General features: G+C 39.7%; 1 protein-coding gene and 1 pseudogene across 7 annotated transcripts in view; one reads left to right on the top strand and one right to left on the bottom strand.

Annotated features, from left to right (window-relative positions):
- Window positions 1-18,725, bottom strand: part of FERMT2 (FERM domain containing kindlin 2) — a 94,325-nt gene that overhangs the window by 29,094 nt on the left and 46,506 nt on the right. For all 6 annotated transcript variants that reach the window (XM_050796889.1, XM_050796890.1, XM_050796892.1 and 3 more), the window contains exon 4: window positions 7,699-7,833. In XM_050796889.1, coding sequence (XP_050652846.1) covers window positions 7,699-7,833 — 135 coding nt within the window. The remainder of the gene's footprint in view (window positions 1-7,698; window positions 7,834-18,725) is intronic.
- On the top strand, window positions 17,844-18,444 carry LOC126958538 (60S ribosomal protein L9-like; annotated as a pseudogene). The gene has a single exon (XR_007727214.1). The product of XR_007727214.1 is annotated as a 60S ribosomal protein L9-like (transcript).

The raw sequence follows: 18,725 nt of genomic DNA, 5'->3' as shown, positions 1-18,725 counted from the left end.
TTCCCAAGCAAGAGTAAACCTAGAACTATAAAGTAAATGGCTAACAGATATAAGACCACATAAAAATGTAAAACAATATGGTTTTTTTTTTTTAAAAAAGGCCACAAACAAAATGCCAGTATATAAAGGGAAGTAACACATTAAAATTTTAATATCGGTAAAAACAAAAATATAAATTAAACAAAAAATCTATCATTTGAAAATAGAATAGAAATGGCTAATAAACATATAAATTACTAAACTATCCTAGTATTTATCAGGGAAATGCAAAATAACTGAGATACTACTTATTGTCAAACTGGCAAAATACAGATTTACAACATTTCAATATTGAGCAGAATGTAGGAAACGAGGCATTTTCATATACTGCTGATGGAAGTACAAACCACAGAAACTTTCTGGAGAGAGAGAGAGAGAATGTGTGTGATATAGTATATAGATATATATGTATCTACACATACAGGTATTTTTTTAGAGATAGGGTCTAGATACCACCTAGGTAGAAAAACAGATAAATACAGTTTTTACATAGGTAAAACTGAAGTCATTTATAAGAACTACGGAGACTTCTCTGCTTTGACACAAATCACCAAAACATTGAGCACCAAAAATCAAATTGCAGAGCATTAAATACATATTAGGATCTCATTTATGTTATTAAAATAAGACTAGATATGCAAATCTTACACCCGCATGTGTGTATAAACACACAGGGTATTGTTGAGCTGGACTCCAAACTTACAATCTCGTTATATGTAGTAATCAAGAAATGGCTCCCTCTTGAGAAGGAGTAGCCAGGGAATAAGTTTAAAAGGAACTCACCTTAAGTTTAATAAATTGTTTATATTACTTGAGTTTATGATAAAAGAGACTGTATTAATGTATAAATTTTGTAATTAAAAAATATGAGGTCCAGCCAGGTGTGGTAGCTCACGCCTGTAATCCCAGCACTTTGGGAGGCCGAGGCGGGCGGATCACGAGGTCAGGAGATCAAGACCATCTTGGCTAACAAGGTGAAACCCCATCTCTACTAAAATCACAAAAATTAGCAGGGTGTGGTAGTGGGCGCCTGTAGTCCCAGCCACTCGGGAGGCTGAGGCAGGAGAATGGCATGAACCCAGGAGGTGGAGCTTGCAGTGAGCCGAGATCGCACCACTGCACTCCAGCCTGGGCAACAGAGCAAGACTCCATCTCAAAAAAAAAAAAAAAAAAAAAAAAAAAGAGGTCCATCAGCATGTATCATTGAGTAAGAAAACACAATGTGTGTATAACACAGTCCCACTTTTGTTAGAAAAAAAATACATAATTATGTAATATTTGAATATTTACTATAACCATGTGATACTTTTGTACTTAAAAGAATAGTTTTTAAAAAAATGTTTTGAGGCTAGGTGCAGTGGTCACACCTGTAATCCCAGCATTTTTTTTTTTTTTTTTTGAGATGGAGTCTCGTTCTGTCGCCCAGGCTGGAGTGCAATGGTGCGATCTTGGCTCACTGCAAGCTCCGCCTCCCGGGTTCAACTGACTCTCCTGTCTCATCCTCCTGAATAGCTATCCCAGCACTTTTGAGAAACCAAGGCAGGAGGATTGCTTGAGACCAGCCTGGGAAACATGGCAAAACCCCATCTCTACAAAAAATACAAAAATTAGCTGGCCATGCTGGCATGCGCCTGTAGTCCCAGTTACTTGGGAGGCGGAGGGAGGAGGATCACTTGAGCCCAGAAGTCTGAGACCAGCCTGGGCAACATAGCAAGACCCTGTCCCTTAAAAAGAAAGAAAGAAAAAATTTAGCAAACATTCCTATTATAATTCATAAAATAAACATTATGGCCAGGTATAGTAGCTCACGCCCATAATCTAGCACTTTGGGAGGCTGAGGTGAAAGGATCACTCGAGGCCAGGAGTTGATGACCAGCCTGGGCAACACAGGGTCTCTTAAAAAAAAAAAATGAATTGGAGAGATGGTGTTACTTAATGGTTAGAGGCATGAGCACTGGAGCCTGGATGTGAATTCTAGCTCTATTCCTTATTAGCTTTGTGACCTTGGAAAATTACTTAACCCTTGTAGAATTATTTCCTCATAAGTAAAATGAAGACATCACCAAAACTGCTGGTATTTTGTTTTGTGGCGATCAAGTGAAAGATTATGTATTCAATAATACTTATAACTTATTTACTTTTTTTTTTTTTATTTTGAGATGGAGTTTTGCTCTTGCTGCCCAGACTGGAGTGACATGGCACGATCTTGGCTCACTGCAACCTCCACCTTCTGGGTTCAAGACAGCCTCCCGAGTAGCTGGGATTACAGGCATGCGCCACCACATCCGGCTAAGTTTTTGTGTTTTTAGTAGAGACGGGGTTTCTCCATGTTGGTCAGGCCCGTCTTGAACTAATGACCTCAGGTGATCTGCCCGCCTCGGCCTCCCAAAGTGCTGGGATTATAGGCATGGCTACCGCATCCAGCCCCTATAACTTATTTACTATTTTGAAATTGTTGACCATGGAGGAGGGAAAACCTGACATTATATATGTTTATTTCTATGTGGCTAAATTTTCTCCTAGAATATAAATTCATATATTTATTCTGTTTATATCAACAGTATACACTACTCTCCAACCATTAAAAATCAGAGACAGCCAAGAGGAAAAACAAATCATAAGGCTTATTTGTGATTTTGGTTTGCAACCCACTTTACTACCAAACAAAAGTATTTTTAAAATATGGATTAGTATTCATACTAGCTGTGACTTCTAAAAGAAAAAGTATTAGTGGGTTGTTCAATCTAAATTACTATGTCTTAATCAAGGCAGCCCAGCTTAAGAATTCATTGAAAATACTGATGCTAACTCAATCATGATTATTCATTAGCTTAAGTTATATACTAATCAGCTTTCCTACATTTTGTCATTATCACCAAGCTGAAGAGAACAGAAGCAAAAATGAGTAAGTTCTGGAACTATTACAAAATTATCCAGTGCTTCCAATTCTACCAGTAGCTTCTTGTCGTTTTGTTTTGTAAGATCTAAGCTGATAATTTTATTTTTCACAGTCACAGGGTTTGCTTCTAGCCATTTCTGTATGATGTAAAAATTTTAAGATTTCCTGCTTCCTGGACCAGCATACTCTCAAGAATTTCTATGCATACTGGTGTTCACCCATGGTTTCTGGGCAACAAAACCTCCTTAGCTTTCCAAATTCTAACTCTAAGACTTATAGAAACATTCAGCATTATCACTTCTATTGATATGGGATGATTCAGATTGCCACTACTCATGTAGAGTACAGTATTAAAGATTTGTTAGAGAATTTAAACTTTTTTTTTCTTTAAGGTAAACAAGGCTACAAAAATTAAATAAAAGCTAGATTGTGGCATCCGTGGCCACTGACATATTTGCTAAAATTATGGGTCTGTATGTACTCATGAGGGATAGAAGGGGGAAGGAGACGGGTGTGCAATGGTGTAAGCTCTAGCTTGGAAGCGGGATGAGCCTGGGCTTACAGCTCAGCTCTACCAGTTACCAGGGATCAGCTTCCAGACAAGTGATTTAGCCACTCTGGGTTTCTCTTCTCAGGCTACCGATTTTTCAGAATTACTCAATTAATATATTTAACTGTGTGGATTAAATATATTACATGTAGTGTTTTGGACAAGAAGTTGCTCAATAAATGTGGTTGTCAGTAATAGCAATGTTTTAATAAAAATATATTTTTTTTTTTCTGAAAAGGATCTCTTACAAATAAAGAGGCCACAAATGTCCCTTAGGACATTCAAAGCTGTCCAAAGGTCAAGCATCTGAAAGGAAAGAACTGAGGAATGGTACACAGAGCAGAAATAAAAGCAGCTGCAGTCTGGGTGAAAAGGGAACTGGGTGAAAAAGAACAAGGGAGCCTAAGATTGGGGAGGGTAAGAATTGGTAAGGATGCTCTTCTTGGGCACAAGCTAGCCAAAAATTGGGCAGCACAGGAACAGCCCAATGATGCAATGACAAAGGTTAGTACAGTCATGAGTCTACTAACAACAGGGATAAGTTCTGCGAAATGTGTCGTTAAGGGATTTCACTGTTGTATGAACATCATAGAGTGTACTCATACAGGCCCAGATGGTATAGCCTACTACACACCCAGGCTATATGGAAGGCACAGTCTATTGCTCACAGGCTACAAACCTGTACAGCATGTTACTGTACTGAATGCTGCAGGCAACTGTAACACAATGGTAAGTATCTGTATCTGTGTATCTACACATCTCTAAACATAGAAGAGGTAGAGTGAAAATACAGGGCCAGGTGCGGTGGCTCACGCCTGTAATCCCAACACTTTGGGAGGCCAAGGCGGGTAGATCACTTGAGGCCAGGAGTTCGAGACCAGTCTGGCCAACATGGTGAAACCCCTCTACTAAAAATACAAAAGTTAGCCGAGTGTGGTGGTGTGCACCTATAGTCTCAGCTACTTAGGAGGCAGAGGCAGGAGAATTGCCTGTATTTCAGCTGCAGAGAGCCAAGATAGTTCCACTGCACTCCAGCCTGGGTGACAGAGTAAGACTACGTCTCAAAAAACAAAACAAAACAAAACAAAACAAACACCGGGCGCAGTGGCTCACACCTGTAATCCCAGCACTTTGGGAGGCCGAGGTGGGTGGACTGATCACGAGGTCAGGAGTTCGAGACCATCCTGACCAACATGGTGAAACCTCATCTCTACTAAAAACACAAAAAATTAGCCAGGTGTGGTGGTGCACGCCTGTAATCCCAGCTACTCAGGAGGCTGAGGCAGGAGAATCGCTTGAACCCGGGAGGCGGAAGTTGCAGTGAGCCAAGGTCACCGCCACTGCACTCCGGCCTGGGCGACAGAGAGAGACTCCGTCTAAAAAAAAAAAAAAGACAGTATTATAATCTTATGGGACTACCGTCATACATGTGATCTGCTATTGACCAAAACATCACTATGTAGCACATGACTATATATATTTCTTACTATGTCACAATATCACATGGACATAATCTTTTATTCTCTTTTTTTTTTTTTTTTGAGACAGATTCTTGCTCTGTAGCCCAGGCTGGAGTGCAGTGGCGCAATCTCGGCTCACTGCAACCTCTGCCTCCCGGGTTCAAGCGATTCTCCTGCCTCAGCCTCCAGAGTAGCTGGGATTATAGGTACCCGCCACCATGCCTGGCTAATTTTGTATATTTAGTAGAGATGGGGTTTCACCATGTTGGCCAGGCTGGTCTTGAACTCCTGAACTCACGTGATCCACCCACCTCAGCCTTCCAAAAGTGCTGGGATTACAGGCGTAAGCCACTGCGACCGGCCCCTTTTATTCTCTTTTACCTCTTCCTCAACCCACAGGCTTCCACCAGTATCAGCAACCCTTCCCCACATTCCCTCCTGTACAAATTACTGACTGGAAGTAAATTTGATACTCTTTCTACAATTATGATTTGATAATTTTGTAAAACATTCAGAAACCAATGGTTCTACAATGCCCTAGCCTGAATTCCATCGTCTGCTGTTAAATATGTTCCAATGTTATCCTGAAGGAGCTGGGAGGTCTCTCCCCCATAAACTGGCTCAACTCATTTATTCACATCTTGCGTTTTTGCAAGGATGTTCTTTCTTAGGATCATTCTTTCTGCTTGGACTGCCTTTTCCCATCAAAAACCTGACCACTGGAACTTAAAAGCTGAATTCACAAACTTTGTTTGGAACTGTTTTCTGAATTTCGAAAACATTATCTTCTATAAAAGTCATTTAATATTTACATATTACCTCCTTAAGTATAGTAACCGTTTTTCCACTAACCTATAAACTACTTAAGAGTAAGGATTGTCTTATTTCTTTGTATCTTTCAAAATGCAATCAGTACATAAATACAGAAAAGTTACAAGATTTGTGACCTTAGAAGACTTTTTACTGTGCCATAATTTCTTATCCTTATCCTCAAAATGTGGGTATTAACAGAATCTACTGCAAAGAGCTGTAGTGAAAATTAGATGGGTTTCCATGGGTAAAGTGGGCACTGCACAGTAAGTGCTCTGTAAGTGTTGCTTTCATTACTAGTATCATCATCATCATCTCAGAATTTAAAAAACCAGAATGAACTAAATTAGTAAGATTAATTTAGATATTTGCTAAAGGGACCCATCCTAAGTAATGGATTTATAAATTGTGGCTGATGGAAACATGGGAAACTACAATGTTCAGTCCAGGTATATGCCCACAATTAAAGAACAATATAACCTAATTAATTAGCCACCTAGTTTCCCAACAGATATTACCAGCATGCCTGCTGAATGCCATATGCTGAGTTAGATTCTGGTGACAAAAAGGTGAGACAGCCCCTTCATGCAGTGAGCTCACATTAGCAGGGAAGAACACAGGATAACAATACCAAACCCAGAAAAGTCTGCTGACTTATGACAGAAGGATTCCTAATTCAGATTGGAAAAGTAATGAAAGGCAATCTAAGAAAGCTCCTCAAAGGAGCAAAACCTTTAAGGAAAAAAGGTAGGAAGGCCAGAAAACCAGAATATGCAAAGCAGAGAGAAGGCTGTTGTGTGTGTGTGTGTGTGTGTGTGTGTGTGTTTTTTTTTTTTTTTTGAGACGGAGTTGTCACCCAGGTTGGCTCACTTTAACTTCCGCCTCCTGGGTTCAAGCAATTCTCCTGCCTCAGCCTCCCAAGTAGCTGAGATTACAGGTGTCCACCATCACGCCTGGCTAATTTCTGTATTTTTACTCAAGATGGGGCTTCACCACATTGGCCAGGCTGGTCTCAAATACCTGACCTCAGGTGATCTGCCCGCCCTGGCCTCCCAAAGTGCTGGGATTACAGGTGTGAGCCACAGTGCCCGGCCTGCTTTTTTTTTTTTTTTTTTTGAGATGGAAGTTTTGCTCTTCCTGCTCAGGCTGGAGTGCGGTGGCATGATCTCAAGCTCACTGCAACCCCCACCTCTCAGGTTTAGGTGATTCTCCTGCATCACCCTCCCGAGTAGATGGGACTACAGGTGCGTGCTACCACATCCGGCTAATTTTTTTTGGTATTTTTAGCAGAGACAGGGTTTCACCGTGTTAGCCAGGATGGTCTCGCTCTCTGACCTCGTGCTCCGCCTGCCTCGGCTTCCCAAAGTGCTGGGATTACAGGCGTGAATCACCACGCCCGACCTTCAGTAAGGTTTTAAGGAATAATGCATTAATTAAATAGTGGTGGTTTTCATGATCTAAATACTAAAAAGTTTCCAATTTCTGCCTGAGTCCAATTCTGATACTATTCCTTTTTGACTCTCTGAACAAGAGAAGTGGGCTTGCTCTTTATTGATTCAACTATTAACACTGGACATGACGATTTGTACATGAGAGAAACCGACACTGGATAGCGATTTCAGGACAGAGAAAAATGCTGAAGGAGAGTTTTTGTTTTTTTTTTGAGATGGAGTCTCGCTCTGTCGCCCAGGCTGGAGTGCGGTGGCATGATCTTGGCTCACTGCAACTCTGACTCCCAGGTTCAAGCAATTCTTCTGCCTTAGCCTCCGAAGTAGCTGGGACTACAGGCACGCGCCACCATGCCTGGCTAATTGAAGTTTTTGTTTTTTTAATTTGACCACTCTTCCTGACCTACATGATCCATTTACCTACCACCAGAAAGACAAAGGTACACAGTCCACAGTTCTTACTTTGAGCCCATTGCTTGGTAAAAGTCTTACCTGATCCAGGAGTGATAAGAGGCCCCTCTAATTCAAGTGCCTCATCTTCAGACTGGTCATCTAGCTTCTTCTTTTTTTTCTTTGTTGGATCTCTGGGTTTCTTTAAGAGAGAAAGTTCTTCGGGGTGTCTGATATCTGTTAAAAAAATAGATTGTTTTACTAGAACAAAGGAAAATTTAAACACTTTACACTTAGCAAATCTACTGTTTCAAGATAAGAATTTGTAACTTCCTTCTGTATGTCTGAGTTGTGTCAGACATTGATGTCATGCAAAATACTGATTATGACACGTAAACTACCCAAAGCATTCTTAATTCCTAACTATATAATAAATGTAATGACCTCAAAGTGGAGATAACAATCTACTAGGGTATAGAAAGAAAATATTAGAAGTCCTTATTTATATACTCATTTTTTATCTAAAACTGGAAGAAAAATTGAGATTTATATGTCCTTCACTCATAACGTACACATGATAAATGAAGTAAATGCCATGATACTTTTAAATCATTACCAAACCCCAATATTTTTTTTTGAGATGAGTTTCACTCTCATTGCACAGGCTGGAGTGCAATGGAGTGATCTCGGCTCACGGCAACCTCTGCCTCCCAGGTTCAAGTGATTCTCCTGCCTCAGCCTCCCGAGTAGCTGGAATTACAGGCATGTGCCACCATGCCTGTCTAATTTTGTATTTTTAGTAGAGATGGGGATTCTCCGTGTTGATCAGGCTGGTCTCGAACTCCTGACCTCAGGTGATCCACCTGCCTCGGCCTCTCAAGTGCTGGGATTACAGGTATGAGCCAATGTGCCCGGCCCCAAATCCCAAATTTTAATTGATTCAAATATTCTGCCCTGTATGAAATGGCTGCAAGTTTCTGATCTATTTTCATTTGAGGAGTCTGATAACAAGCAAAATGGTTAAATGAAAATAACAAAAGAAATTTAAAATGACCCAAGTAAACACACACACACGCATATAATATTACATATTGCACACCATGTTCACAAATTGCAAGACTCAATTTTGTTAAGAAGTCAATTCTCCTCAAATTAAGCTAAAGATTTAATGAGATGCCAGTCAAAATTCCAATTTGCTTTTCTGTAGAAATTGACAGATTGTAAAATTTATATGAAAATGAGAACAATCCTAGAATAGTCAAAGACATTCTTAAAAAGAACAAAATTGGACGACTTGCACTAACTGATTTTAAGACATCATAAAGCTGTATCAATCAAGATACTGCACTTACTGGCTTTATGATAAGACGTACAGATGAATGAAACAGAAGTGGGCCCCCAAAACAGGCCTACATATGGGTGATCAGAATTTTTTGACAAAGATACCAAGGCAATTCAAGGCGAAGGAAAAACCTTTTCAACAAAGTGCTGAACAATGATTCATATGTATATTTTTAAAGACCATTAACCCTTATAACAATATGCGAAAATTAATTCTAAATGACCACTGATCTAAACACAACAGCCAAAATAATGAAACTAGAAGCATAAGACGACAAAGATTTCTTAGATAGGACACACACAAAAAAGGAACCACAAAAAAATTGCCCTTTATTTAAAAACCAAAAAAACCAACCTACCTACTCTTTAAAAGACACTGTTGAGAAAACAAAAAGACAAGCATATAATGGGACAACATATTTGCAGTGCATATATCTGACAAGAGACTTGTATTCTGAATATATAGAGAGCCCAAACAACTCAAGATGACAAATGAACTAAGGATCTGGACAATCACTTCATCAAAGAAATATGACCAAGCAGCACATGAAAAGATACTTGACATTATCAGCCATCAGGGAAATACAAATTAAAACCACAGTGAGATAGCGGTATCCACACATCAGAGAGGCCAGCATTAAAAAGACATACTACCCAGTGTCAGTGAGGATGTGAAGAGGAACTTGAACTCTCGTAAGCGGCTGGTGGGACTATTAAATGAGACAATTTTTTGAAAACAGCTCAGCAATTTTGTATAAACATACATGTACCACACGACTCGAGACATTCTACCCCTAATTATTTACCCAAGAAGATGAAAAGCACATTTGTAATAACTTGATTCATAAAAGCCAAAACTGAAAATAACCCAGATGGATAAACAAAAATGTGATATTTGCAAACCAATGGTATACTACTTAGACAATGGAACACAACTCATCAATCAGTAAAAAGAAACAAACTATTGACACATGCAATAAAATGAATGACTCTCAAATTTATTATATTAAGTGGAAGACAAATTAGAAAAGAGTATATGTGATTCCATTCATAAAATTCCAGAAAATGCCAACAAATCCGTAGTGACAGAGAGCAGATCAATTTGCTGGGAGCTGAAGTTTGACAGGTGACAGAAATATTCTGAATGTTGATTGTGGTGGTTTCAAAGGTATAAGTATCTGTCACAACTCAAATTTTACACTTTAAACAGATACAGTTTATTGTATCTATTATACCACAACAAAGTTAATTAAAAAACAGTGTGAAACGATGAAGAACCCAAAAATTAACAGTAAAAAAGAAAAGCCGCAGAAAGGAGAAGCAATAGGTCTACAGTCATGCATCACTTAAGGATGGGGATGTGTTCTGAGAAATGTGTCCTTAGGCAATTTCATTTTATTTTTTGTAGAGATGGGGTCTTGTCATGATGCCAAGGCTCCATGAGTTTGGTCTCCAAACTCCTTGGCCTCCCAAAGTAATGGGATCTATTATAGATGTGAGCCACTGCACCTTTTTTTTTTTTTTTTTTTTTTAAGATGGAGTCTTGCCCTGTGGCCCAGGCTGGAGTGCAGTGGTGCGATCTGGGCTCACTGCAAGTTCCGCCTCCTGGGTTCACACCATTCTCTGGCCTCAGCCTCCCCAGTAGCTGGGACTACAGGCACCCGCCACCACGCCCGGCTAATTTTTTGTATTTTTAGTAGAGGTGGGGTTTCACTGTTATTAGTCAGGATGGTCTCGATCTCCTGACCTCGTGATCCGCCCGCCTCGCCCTCCCAAAGTGCTGGAATTACAGGCATGAGGGACCGCGCCCGGTCGCTGCATTTATTTTTAAAATTTATTTTAAAAATAAAGTAATTGCACTACGATGTTACAAAAGCTACATCATCACAAGGAGACAGAAAATCTTCAACTCCATTATAATCTTAAGGAGCTATCATTGGATATGTGGTTCATCGTTGGCCAAAATGTTGCTATGCAGCCCATGACTGAGTATCACAATGTCTGCAGCACTACACTATATGCCAGAGTATGAAGAAAACAGACAACACAATTCATATCACTACAAAACTTGTAAAGCTGTAGACTGCTAATTACTGGATCAAAATTTTACATGTGGCAGTTTACAGCTTTAGGAGCCCATGACATCCACTAGATTCAACCCAGTATTATAAATTCAGAAAGCTTTTTGTTTGTAGGGGACCTGAAACTAGGATCCTACCATGCTGCCACAGAGTTGATGAGGCACAATTTAAGGTGGAAGCACACAGCCAAACTACCTAGATTCAAATCCTAGTTCCACTATTTATTAGCTGTGTGACTCTGGGCAAGCTACTCAGCCTGTCAGTGTCTGAGTTTCCTCATCTCAAATGAGAATAGTGCCTCAGGAGGTAGTTGTATAAATTAAATGATACATAACAAATGCTTTGTAAGTATTTGTGTCTTAATGTTTTTCCTCTAATTATAAAACGGCTAACAAGAGAGGCCGGGCAAGGTGTCTCACGCCTGTAATCCCAGCACTTTGGGAGGCCAAAGTGGGAGAACTGCTTGAGCTCAGGAGTTCAAGACCAGCCTGGGCAACATAGGAAGACCTTTTCTCTACAAAAAAAAAAAGGTTTTTTTTAAATTAACCAGGCATAGTGGTGCACACCTAGAGTCCCAGCTACTCGGGAGGCTGAGGTGGGAAGACTGCCTGAGCCTGGGTGTCCAGGCTGCAGTGAGCCGTGACTGGGCCACTGCTCTCCAGCCTGGATGACAGAGCAAGACCATCTCCAAAACAAATAACACACACACACACACACACACACCATGGTAGAAACTTGGAAGTTACCCCCCCCCGGCAAAAAAATATAAATAACTGAATCATTTAAAATGTGTTCTTTCAGTACCATAAGACAGGGCAAAAAAAAAATGTGCTTATAAAAGATGAAATATGACTAGTAAATGATCATTTTAACAACTGCGTAATATTCTATGTAAATAAATCATAATTTAATCATTCTTCTAATATTGAGCCCATTATAAATAATATTTAATAATTCTACAAACATCTATGTCCATCTTTGTCCATATTTTATTTCAGAATTCACTGGAGTAGAATTACTGGATTAAAGGTTATAATATAATTTTAAGGCAAAGATGGAAGATGGATATATGTTCTTGTTTTATGTATTTGATTAGTAGTAACGTACATCTTTTCATGTGTTTTTAATAATTTATATATATTTTCTTTTCTCATTTTTCTGTAAGATTTCTTCGAATCAAAGTTAATTTGCACGTAAAAAACTTTCTTCTTTTTTTTGTCCATGTTTAAATAACAAGCCCAAATAAATTATTTTAATAAGTATATGGGTTTTGGTCTGGTTTTCTGTTAGAAACACTCGGTCAGGCACGACAGCTCACGCCTGTAAACCCAGCACTTTGGGAGGCTGAGACGGGTAGAGCACCTAAGGTCAAGAATTTGAAACCAGCCTGGTCAACACAGTGAAACCTCGTATCTACTAAAAATACAAAATTAGCTGGGTATGGTAGCGCATGCCTGTAATCCCAGCTACTCGGGAGGCTGAGGCAGGGGAATCACTTGAACCCAAGAGGCGGAGGTTGCAGTGAGTTGAGATCATGCCATTGCACTCCAGCCTGGGCAACGAGAGTGAAACTCCATCTCAAAAAATAAGAAAGAAAGAAAGAAAGGAACACTCTGGGACATAAATAACTAGGTTTTCATTTTGTTCTGTATTTTACAGGCTATTTTCTGATGGGTTTTCTGAAACCTGAAAATGGAATTAACAGAAGAACTATCCTGAATGAATATGTGACCACAGAGTAGGTGACTATAACTGCTCTTCAATTATTAATAAATTTCGGGTAAGTATATATAGTAAAGAGCAGAAATCATGTTAACAAGTAAATACTTGCTCCTTAAATTCTGCCACTTTCTTGAAAGCATCTAGGCATATCTGATTTTTTTTTTTTTAAAAACATACTACAGCATTTTTCAGCTAAAGTTACACAATTAAAAATCAAATATTTTCTTCGTTCTTGTATATTTAGGTTATAAAGTTAACCCGCTTATCCTCAAATATAATTCTTGGGGTTTCATGGATTAGCAATGATTGCTATAATTAGGTAGGTTCAGAAACTCAGAAGTGATTTCAAGTGTATCTTTTGAACCTAAGATTTATCTAATACAGCTGCATCATGATTTCCTAGAGTTATTTTTAAAGGAATAAGATTTAACACATGAAGAGATCTAATGGTTTATGAATTCTACTTTTAATTCACAATGATTCCTCAGCTTTAAATGCCAATGGGGTCATATGGGGATAAAATAAAGGCATTAGAAAATTCCAAGCCTCTGAATAAGCAGTTGTCTATACTGCTTCAACATTAAGTGGAGGTAGGGTGGTGGTGGGGTAATCTATCTCTCCACCCATTCATTTCTCCAAAGTAAATGAAGTACTAGTATGTGATGAAATATCTAAAAAGTATTGAAGTATAAATAACAAATCCTTATATAACAAATCTCATGCCTTAGATATGATATGCTTCTATCAAAGTCACCACAGGCACTATTTAGTGGGAGACAGTAAAGCAAGCATTACATTTCGAAAAGTTCTCCCAAATGTTTCCGGCATATCCCCGAGGTTTGAGAGTCACCGTACTCCATGATTCAAATGTATTTTTGTTCCTAGGTCATTTTCTGTCTGGCTCACAAACCAGGTAGTATTAAATGTATAATAATATGCATATTTACATTAGTAAAAGATTATTAAGTAGCTTTTTCATCAGTCTTAAGTAGATAAAGCAGTTCTTAACTAGATGGGCCCATGAGAATTGCTTGTAAAATCAATAATAACAATATTAAAAATACATGCTGGGGCCATATCCCCAGATTTTTGCAGTAGCTCAGGGCTCCAGCAGCTTTTTTTATAGAAGTTCTGTAGGCAATTCTGATTCCAGCTCTTTTTCTTTTTTTTTTTTTTTGAGACGGAGTCTTGCTCTGTCGCCCAGGCTGGAGAGTGCAGTGGCGCGATCTCAGCTCACTGCAACCTCCGCCTCCCGGGTTCAAGCAATTCCCCTGCCTCAGCCTTCTGAGTAGCTGGGATTGCGGGTGCCTGCCACCACACCCAGCTAAGTTTTTGTATTTTTAGTAGAGATGGGGTTTCACAGTATTAGCCAGGATGGTCTCGATCTCCTGACCTAATGATCAGCCAGCCTCGGCCTCCCAAAGTGCTGGGATTACAGGTGTAAGCCACTGCACCCAGCCTCAAGCTTCTTGATAATCACTAGCTTAGGGAAGGGAGAGAATGAAAGGTAGGAAGAATGACTTCTTATTTTTCTAATGGTAGGTAGTTCCATATTGGAAGTGGGTAGCCATTGGCTGCATATGAAGTGTGAATAAGTGGTTTTCATTTCATTACAACAATAACGAAGTAAACCTAACTCTCCACATTAAGATACTGATTATTTCATTGACATGAGAATTTAGGACTTACTGATTTACTGTATGCCTTGTCTCAAGAAGTAATGAATAGATTTAGAAATCTGTATAAGATTTCTAGATGCGTAAGAGTGGGGCTGGAGAAGAGAATAAATAATTAAACAGAATTTATATCAAAATAAAACATACCCAGAGGACTGTGAGACATGAAAACTTTAAAATGGCCATACCAAAATACTATACTAATTTATGCTCAATTTTACATTTCAATAAGGATAAGCTAGCATTTATGAGGCACTACACAAAGCAGTGCTCTAGAACCTCTATAACAGAATATACAGAAATGAATTGACAGGGGCTCACTGTCATGCAGGCTGGAATGAAGTAGTGTTAGTGTGATCACAGCTCACTGCAGCCTCGACTTCCTGGGCTCAGGCAATCTTCTGGCCTCAGCCTCCCAAAATACTGGGAATGCAGGCCTGAGCCACTACACCCAGCCACAGCAATGAAATTTAATGTTTATTATAATTAGCATATTACCAAACAGAAGACAAATCTAGTCTAATCTATACAGGCTATATAAATACTATACATATAAAAAAGCATGAGGGTGAGGAATTGAGAAACTGAGATAAAGAAGGGTTCTCAGGGAAGATAAAGCTTTCTGGTTAAAAAAGCATATTGAATATGTGCATTTATTTTCACTCCTTTTTAAAAACACGTAAACAATAAAGAAAACATAAACCTATAAGGGCCCCCAAAATGGAAGAAAATATTGGATAATAAATCTCAGAAAAGTTTTGGGAGGCAGAAGTCAGATGGAAGAGTAACTTTGTAAACTGGATAAATATAAAACCAAGGTGTTTGTAGAAGGAGGTACCAATGGGAAACACCTTGATTCACTGTTCTAATCTTCAAACCGAGGCACAGAAAACAGACAGACTACCTGAAAAAATTTAGTCCGCCCCAACGTCCCTTTCCTGTTCCATTACTGAATTAAACTCAGGTAACCTACTCCACAGACACACACCCTTTAGGATCCTTTACAAGCAGAACCTGAACAGCCCTAGGGAAAAGATCTTTTAGATACTGATGTTTGAAAAAGCTTGCTCAATTTGTCTAAATACCTTACAGAGGGATGATGAGCTAAAATCCATACAATATAGAGCTTCCTATAAGGCAATGATAATGCCCCAGGTGGGCGTGGCTCCTGCCTGTAATCTCAGCACTTTGGGAGGCTGAGGTGGGCAGATCATGAGGTCAGGAGATGGAGACAATCCTGGCTAACATGGTGAAACCCCGTTTCTACTAAAGATACAAAAAAAAAAAAAAAAAAAAAAATTTAGCTGGGTGTGGTGCCAGGCGCCTGTAGTCCCAGCTACTCAGGAGGCTGAGGCAGGAGAACGGCATGAACCTGGGAGGCGGAGCTTGCAGTGAGCCGAGATTGCGCCACTGCACTCCAGCCTGGGCGACAGAGCGAGACTCCGTCTGGAAAAAAAAGTGCCCCAGCATTAAACATATGAACAGACAGCCAATGATTACTAGACACTTGAGAAAGGCTTCTGTGGTGGGCAGAATACTAAAGGTTTAAGATCCCTACCCATGGTTACACAAGCACCAATCTAGGTACTGCTGTGAGGAGTTTTTGCAAATGAATTAAGATTACTTATCAACTCATTTTAGGGAGATTATCCTGGGTTATCTGGGTGAACCCAATGTAATGACATGAGGCCTCAGGAACAGAAGAGGCAGGCAGAAGAGAGATGAGACAGGAGTGGTCAGATAAATTCCCAGAGAAGACCTTGACTTGCTGTTACTGGCTTTGAAGATAGAGGAAGGGGGCCACAAGCAATGTGGAGAGCCTTTAGGAGTTGAGAATGACCCCTGGCAGACAAGCCAGAGGGAACCTTAGTCTTACAATCACACAGAACCAAATTCTACCACGCAAAATTCATTATCAGAGCCTCCAGGAAGGAATGCAGCCTTGCTGACACCTTAACTTCAGCCACTCAAGAGTCTACAGAGGACATGAGTGAGCCACTGTGTATACATACACCTTTAACCTACAGCGACTGTGAGATAAATTCGTGCTGTTTCGGGCTGCTAAACTTATGGTAATTTGTTATGGCAGCAATGCAACACTAACAAACCTTCCAACAGGAAAGACAAGAGACCAAACAAAAAGAAAAATAACTTATGAGAAACAGACACGACGCAGACTACAGAGAACAAAACACAACATGCTTAATGAAGAGGCTGAGAAAAAGACAATGACATCTACAAGAGATAAACAGGATAATATAAAAAACAATGAGAGGTGGTGTTCACACCTGTAATCCCAGCACTTTGGGAGGCCGAGGTGGGTGGATCACCTGAGGTCAGGAGTTCAAGACCAGCCTGGCCAACCTGGTGAAACCCTGTCTCTACTAAAAATACAAAAAATTAGCTGAGCGTGGTGGAGTGCGCCTGTAGTCCCAGTTATTCGGGAGGCTGAGGCAGGAGAATTGCTTGAACCCAGGAGGCGGAGGTTGCAGTGAACCCAGATCGCACCACTGCACTCCAGCCTGGGCAACGACAGCAAAACTCTGTCTCAAAAAAAAAAAAGAGATTAAGAAAGAGACTTTAGATATTAACAATGGAGGGGGAAGGGTCCTTTCCATTTATTTTCACTATTCTGTTGAAGTACAACTTATATAACGTCCACAAATCTTAAATATATTTAAGAATACCTGTGTAACAAACATCCAGATAGAAATACAAAACACTGAAAACTGGCCAGGCGCAGTGGCTCATGCTTGTAATCCCAGCACTTTAGGAGGCTGAGGCAGGTGGATTACCCAAAGTCAGGAGTTCAAGACCAGCCTAGGCAACATGGTGAAACCCTGTCTCTATTAAAAATACAAAAACTAGCCAGGCATGGTTGTAAGTGCCTGTAATCCCAGCTACTTGGCAGGCTGAGGCAGGAGAATCACTTGAACCTGGGAGATGGAGGTTGCAGTGAGCTGAGGTCACACCACTGTACTCTAGCCTGGGTGGCAGAGTAAGACTCTGTCTCAAACAACAACAACAACAACAACAACAACAACAACAACAACAAAAAAACAAAAAAAACAAAAACCCAAAACCCAAAACACTGAAAATTAAAATGTGATAATCACCAAAAAAAAAAAAAAAAGGTCAAGCAAGTGGATCCATCCAAGAACAATGTCTGACTAACAGTAACAGAGAGAACAGAGAAAACAAAGAGGAGGAAATTATCAAGGAAATAATATTATGAAACAACTCCCCATAAATACAAGCAATATCCCCTAGTCAGAAGTCTCCAGCACAATGAATAAAAATAAAACCCTAATCAGGCAGGGCACGTTGTTACAAAATTTCAAAATGGCAGGGGAAAGAACAGATCCCAAAAGTTTCCAGTGAGAAAAGGCAGTCTACAAAAAAGATTAAAAATAAAACTCAAGCTTTTTTTGCTGTGTCTACTGCAAGAATGAAGACCATTCTCAGCAATCAGACTGTCGACATTACAGAAAATGTTGACATTACTCTGAAGGGACGCACAGTTATCGTGAAGGGCCCCAGAGGAACCCTGGGGAGGGACTTCAATCACATCAATGTAGAACTCAAGTCTTCTTGGAAAGAAAAAAAAGAGGCTTCGGGTTGACAAATGGTGGGGTAACAGAAAGGAACTGGCTACCGTTCGGACTATTTGTAGTCATGTACAAAACATGATCAAGGGTGTTACACTGGGCTTCCGTTACAAGATGAGGTCTGTGTATGCTCACTTCCCCATCAACGTCGTTATCCAGGAGAATGGGTCTCTTGTTGAAATCCGAAATTTCTTGGGTGAAAAATACATCCGCAGGGTTTGGATGAGACCAGGTATTGCTTGTTCGGTATCTCAAGCCCAGAAAGATGAATTAATCTTTGAAGGAAATGACATTAAGCTTGTTTCAAATTCAGCGGCTTTGATTCAGCAAGTCACAACAGTTAAAAACAAGGATATCAGGAAATTTTTGGATGGTATCTATGTCTCTGAAAAAGGAACTGTTCAGTAGGCTGATGAATAAGATCTAAGAGTTATCCAGCTACAGAAAGAAGATATCAGATGACTTCCTAAGACCTACTTGTGATATTTAAATGATGCAATAAAAGACCTGTTGATTTGGAAAAAATAAAAAACAAAACAAACAAACAAACTCAAGAACATTATTAGGAGGCCAGCATGGTGGTCATGCCTGTAATCTCAGCACTTTGGGAGATGAAGGTGGGAGGGCTGCTTGAGGTCAGGAGCTCAAGACAAGTCTAGGCAACATAGTGATACCCCGTCTTTACAAAAAATTAAAAGATT

The sequence above is a fragment of the Macaca thibetana genome, chromosome 7, assembly GCF_024542745.1.
Source record: "Macaca thibetana thibetana isolate TM-01 chromosome 7, ASM2454274v1, whole genome shotgun sequence".
Classification (NCBI taxonomy): domain Eukaryota; kingdom Metazoa; phylum Chordata; class Mammalia; order Primates; family Cercopithecidae; genus Macaca; species Macaca thibetana.
This window is presented reverse-complemented; position numbering and strand designations above follow the sequence as displayed.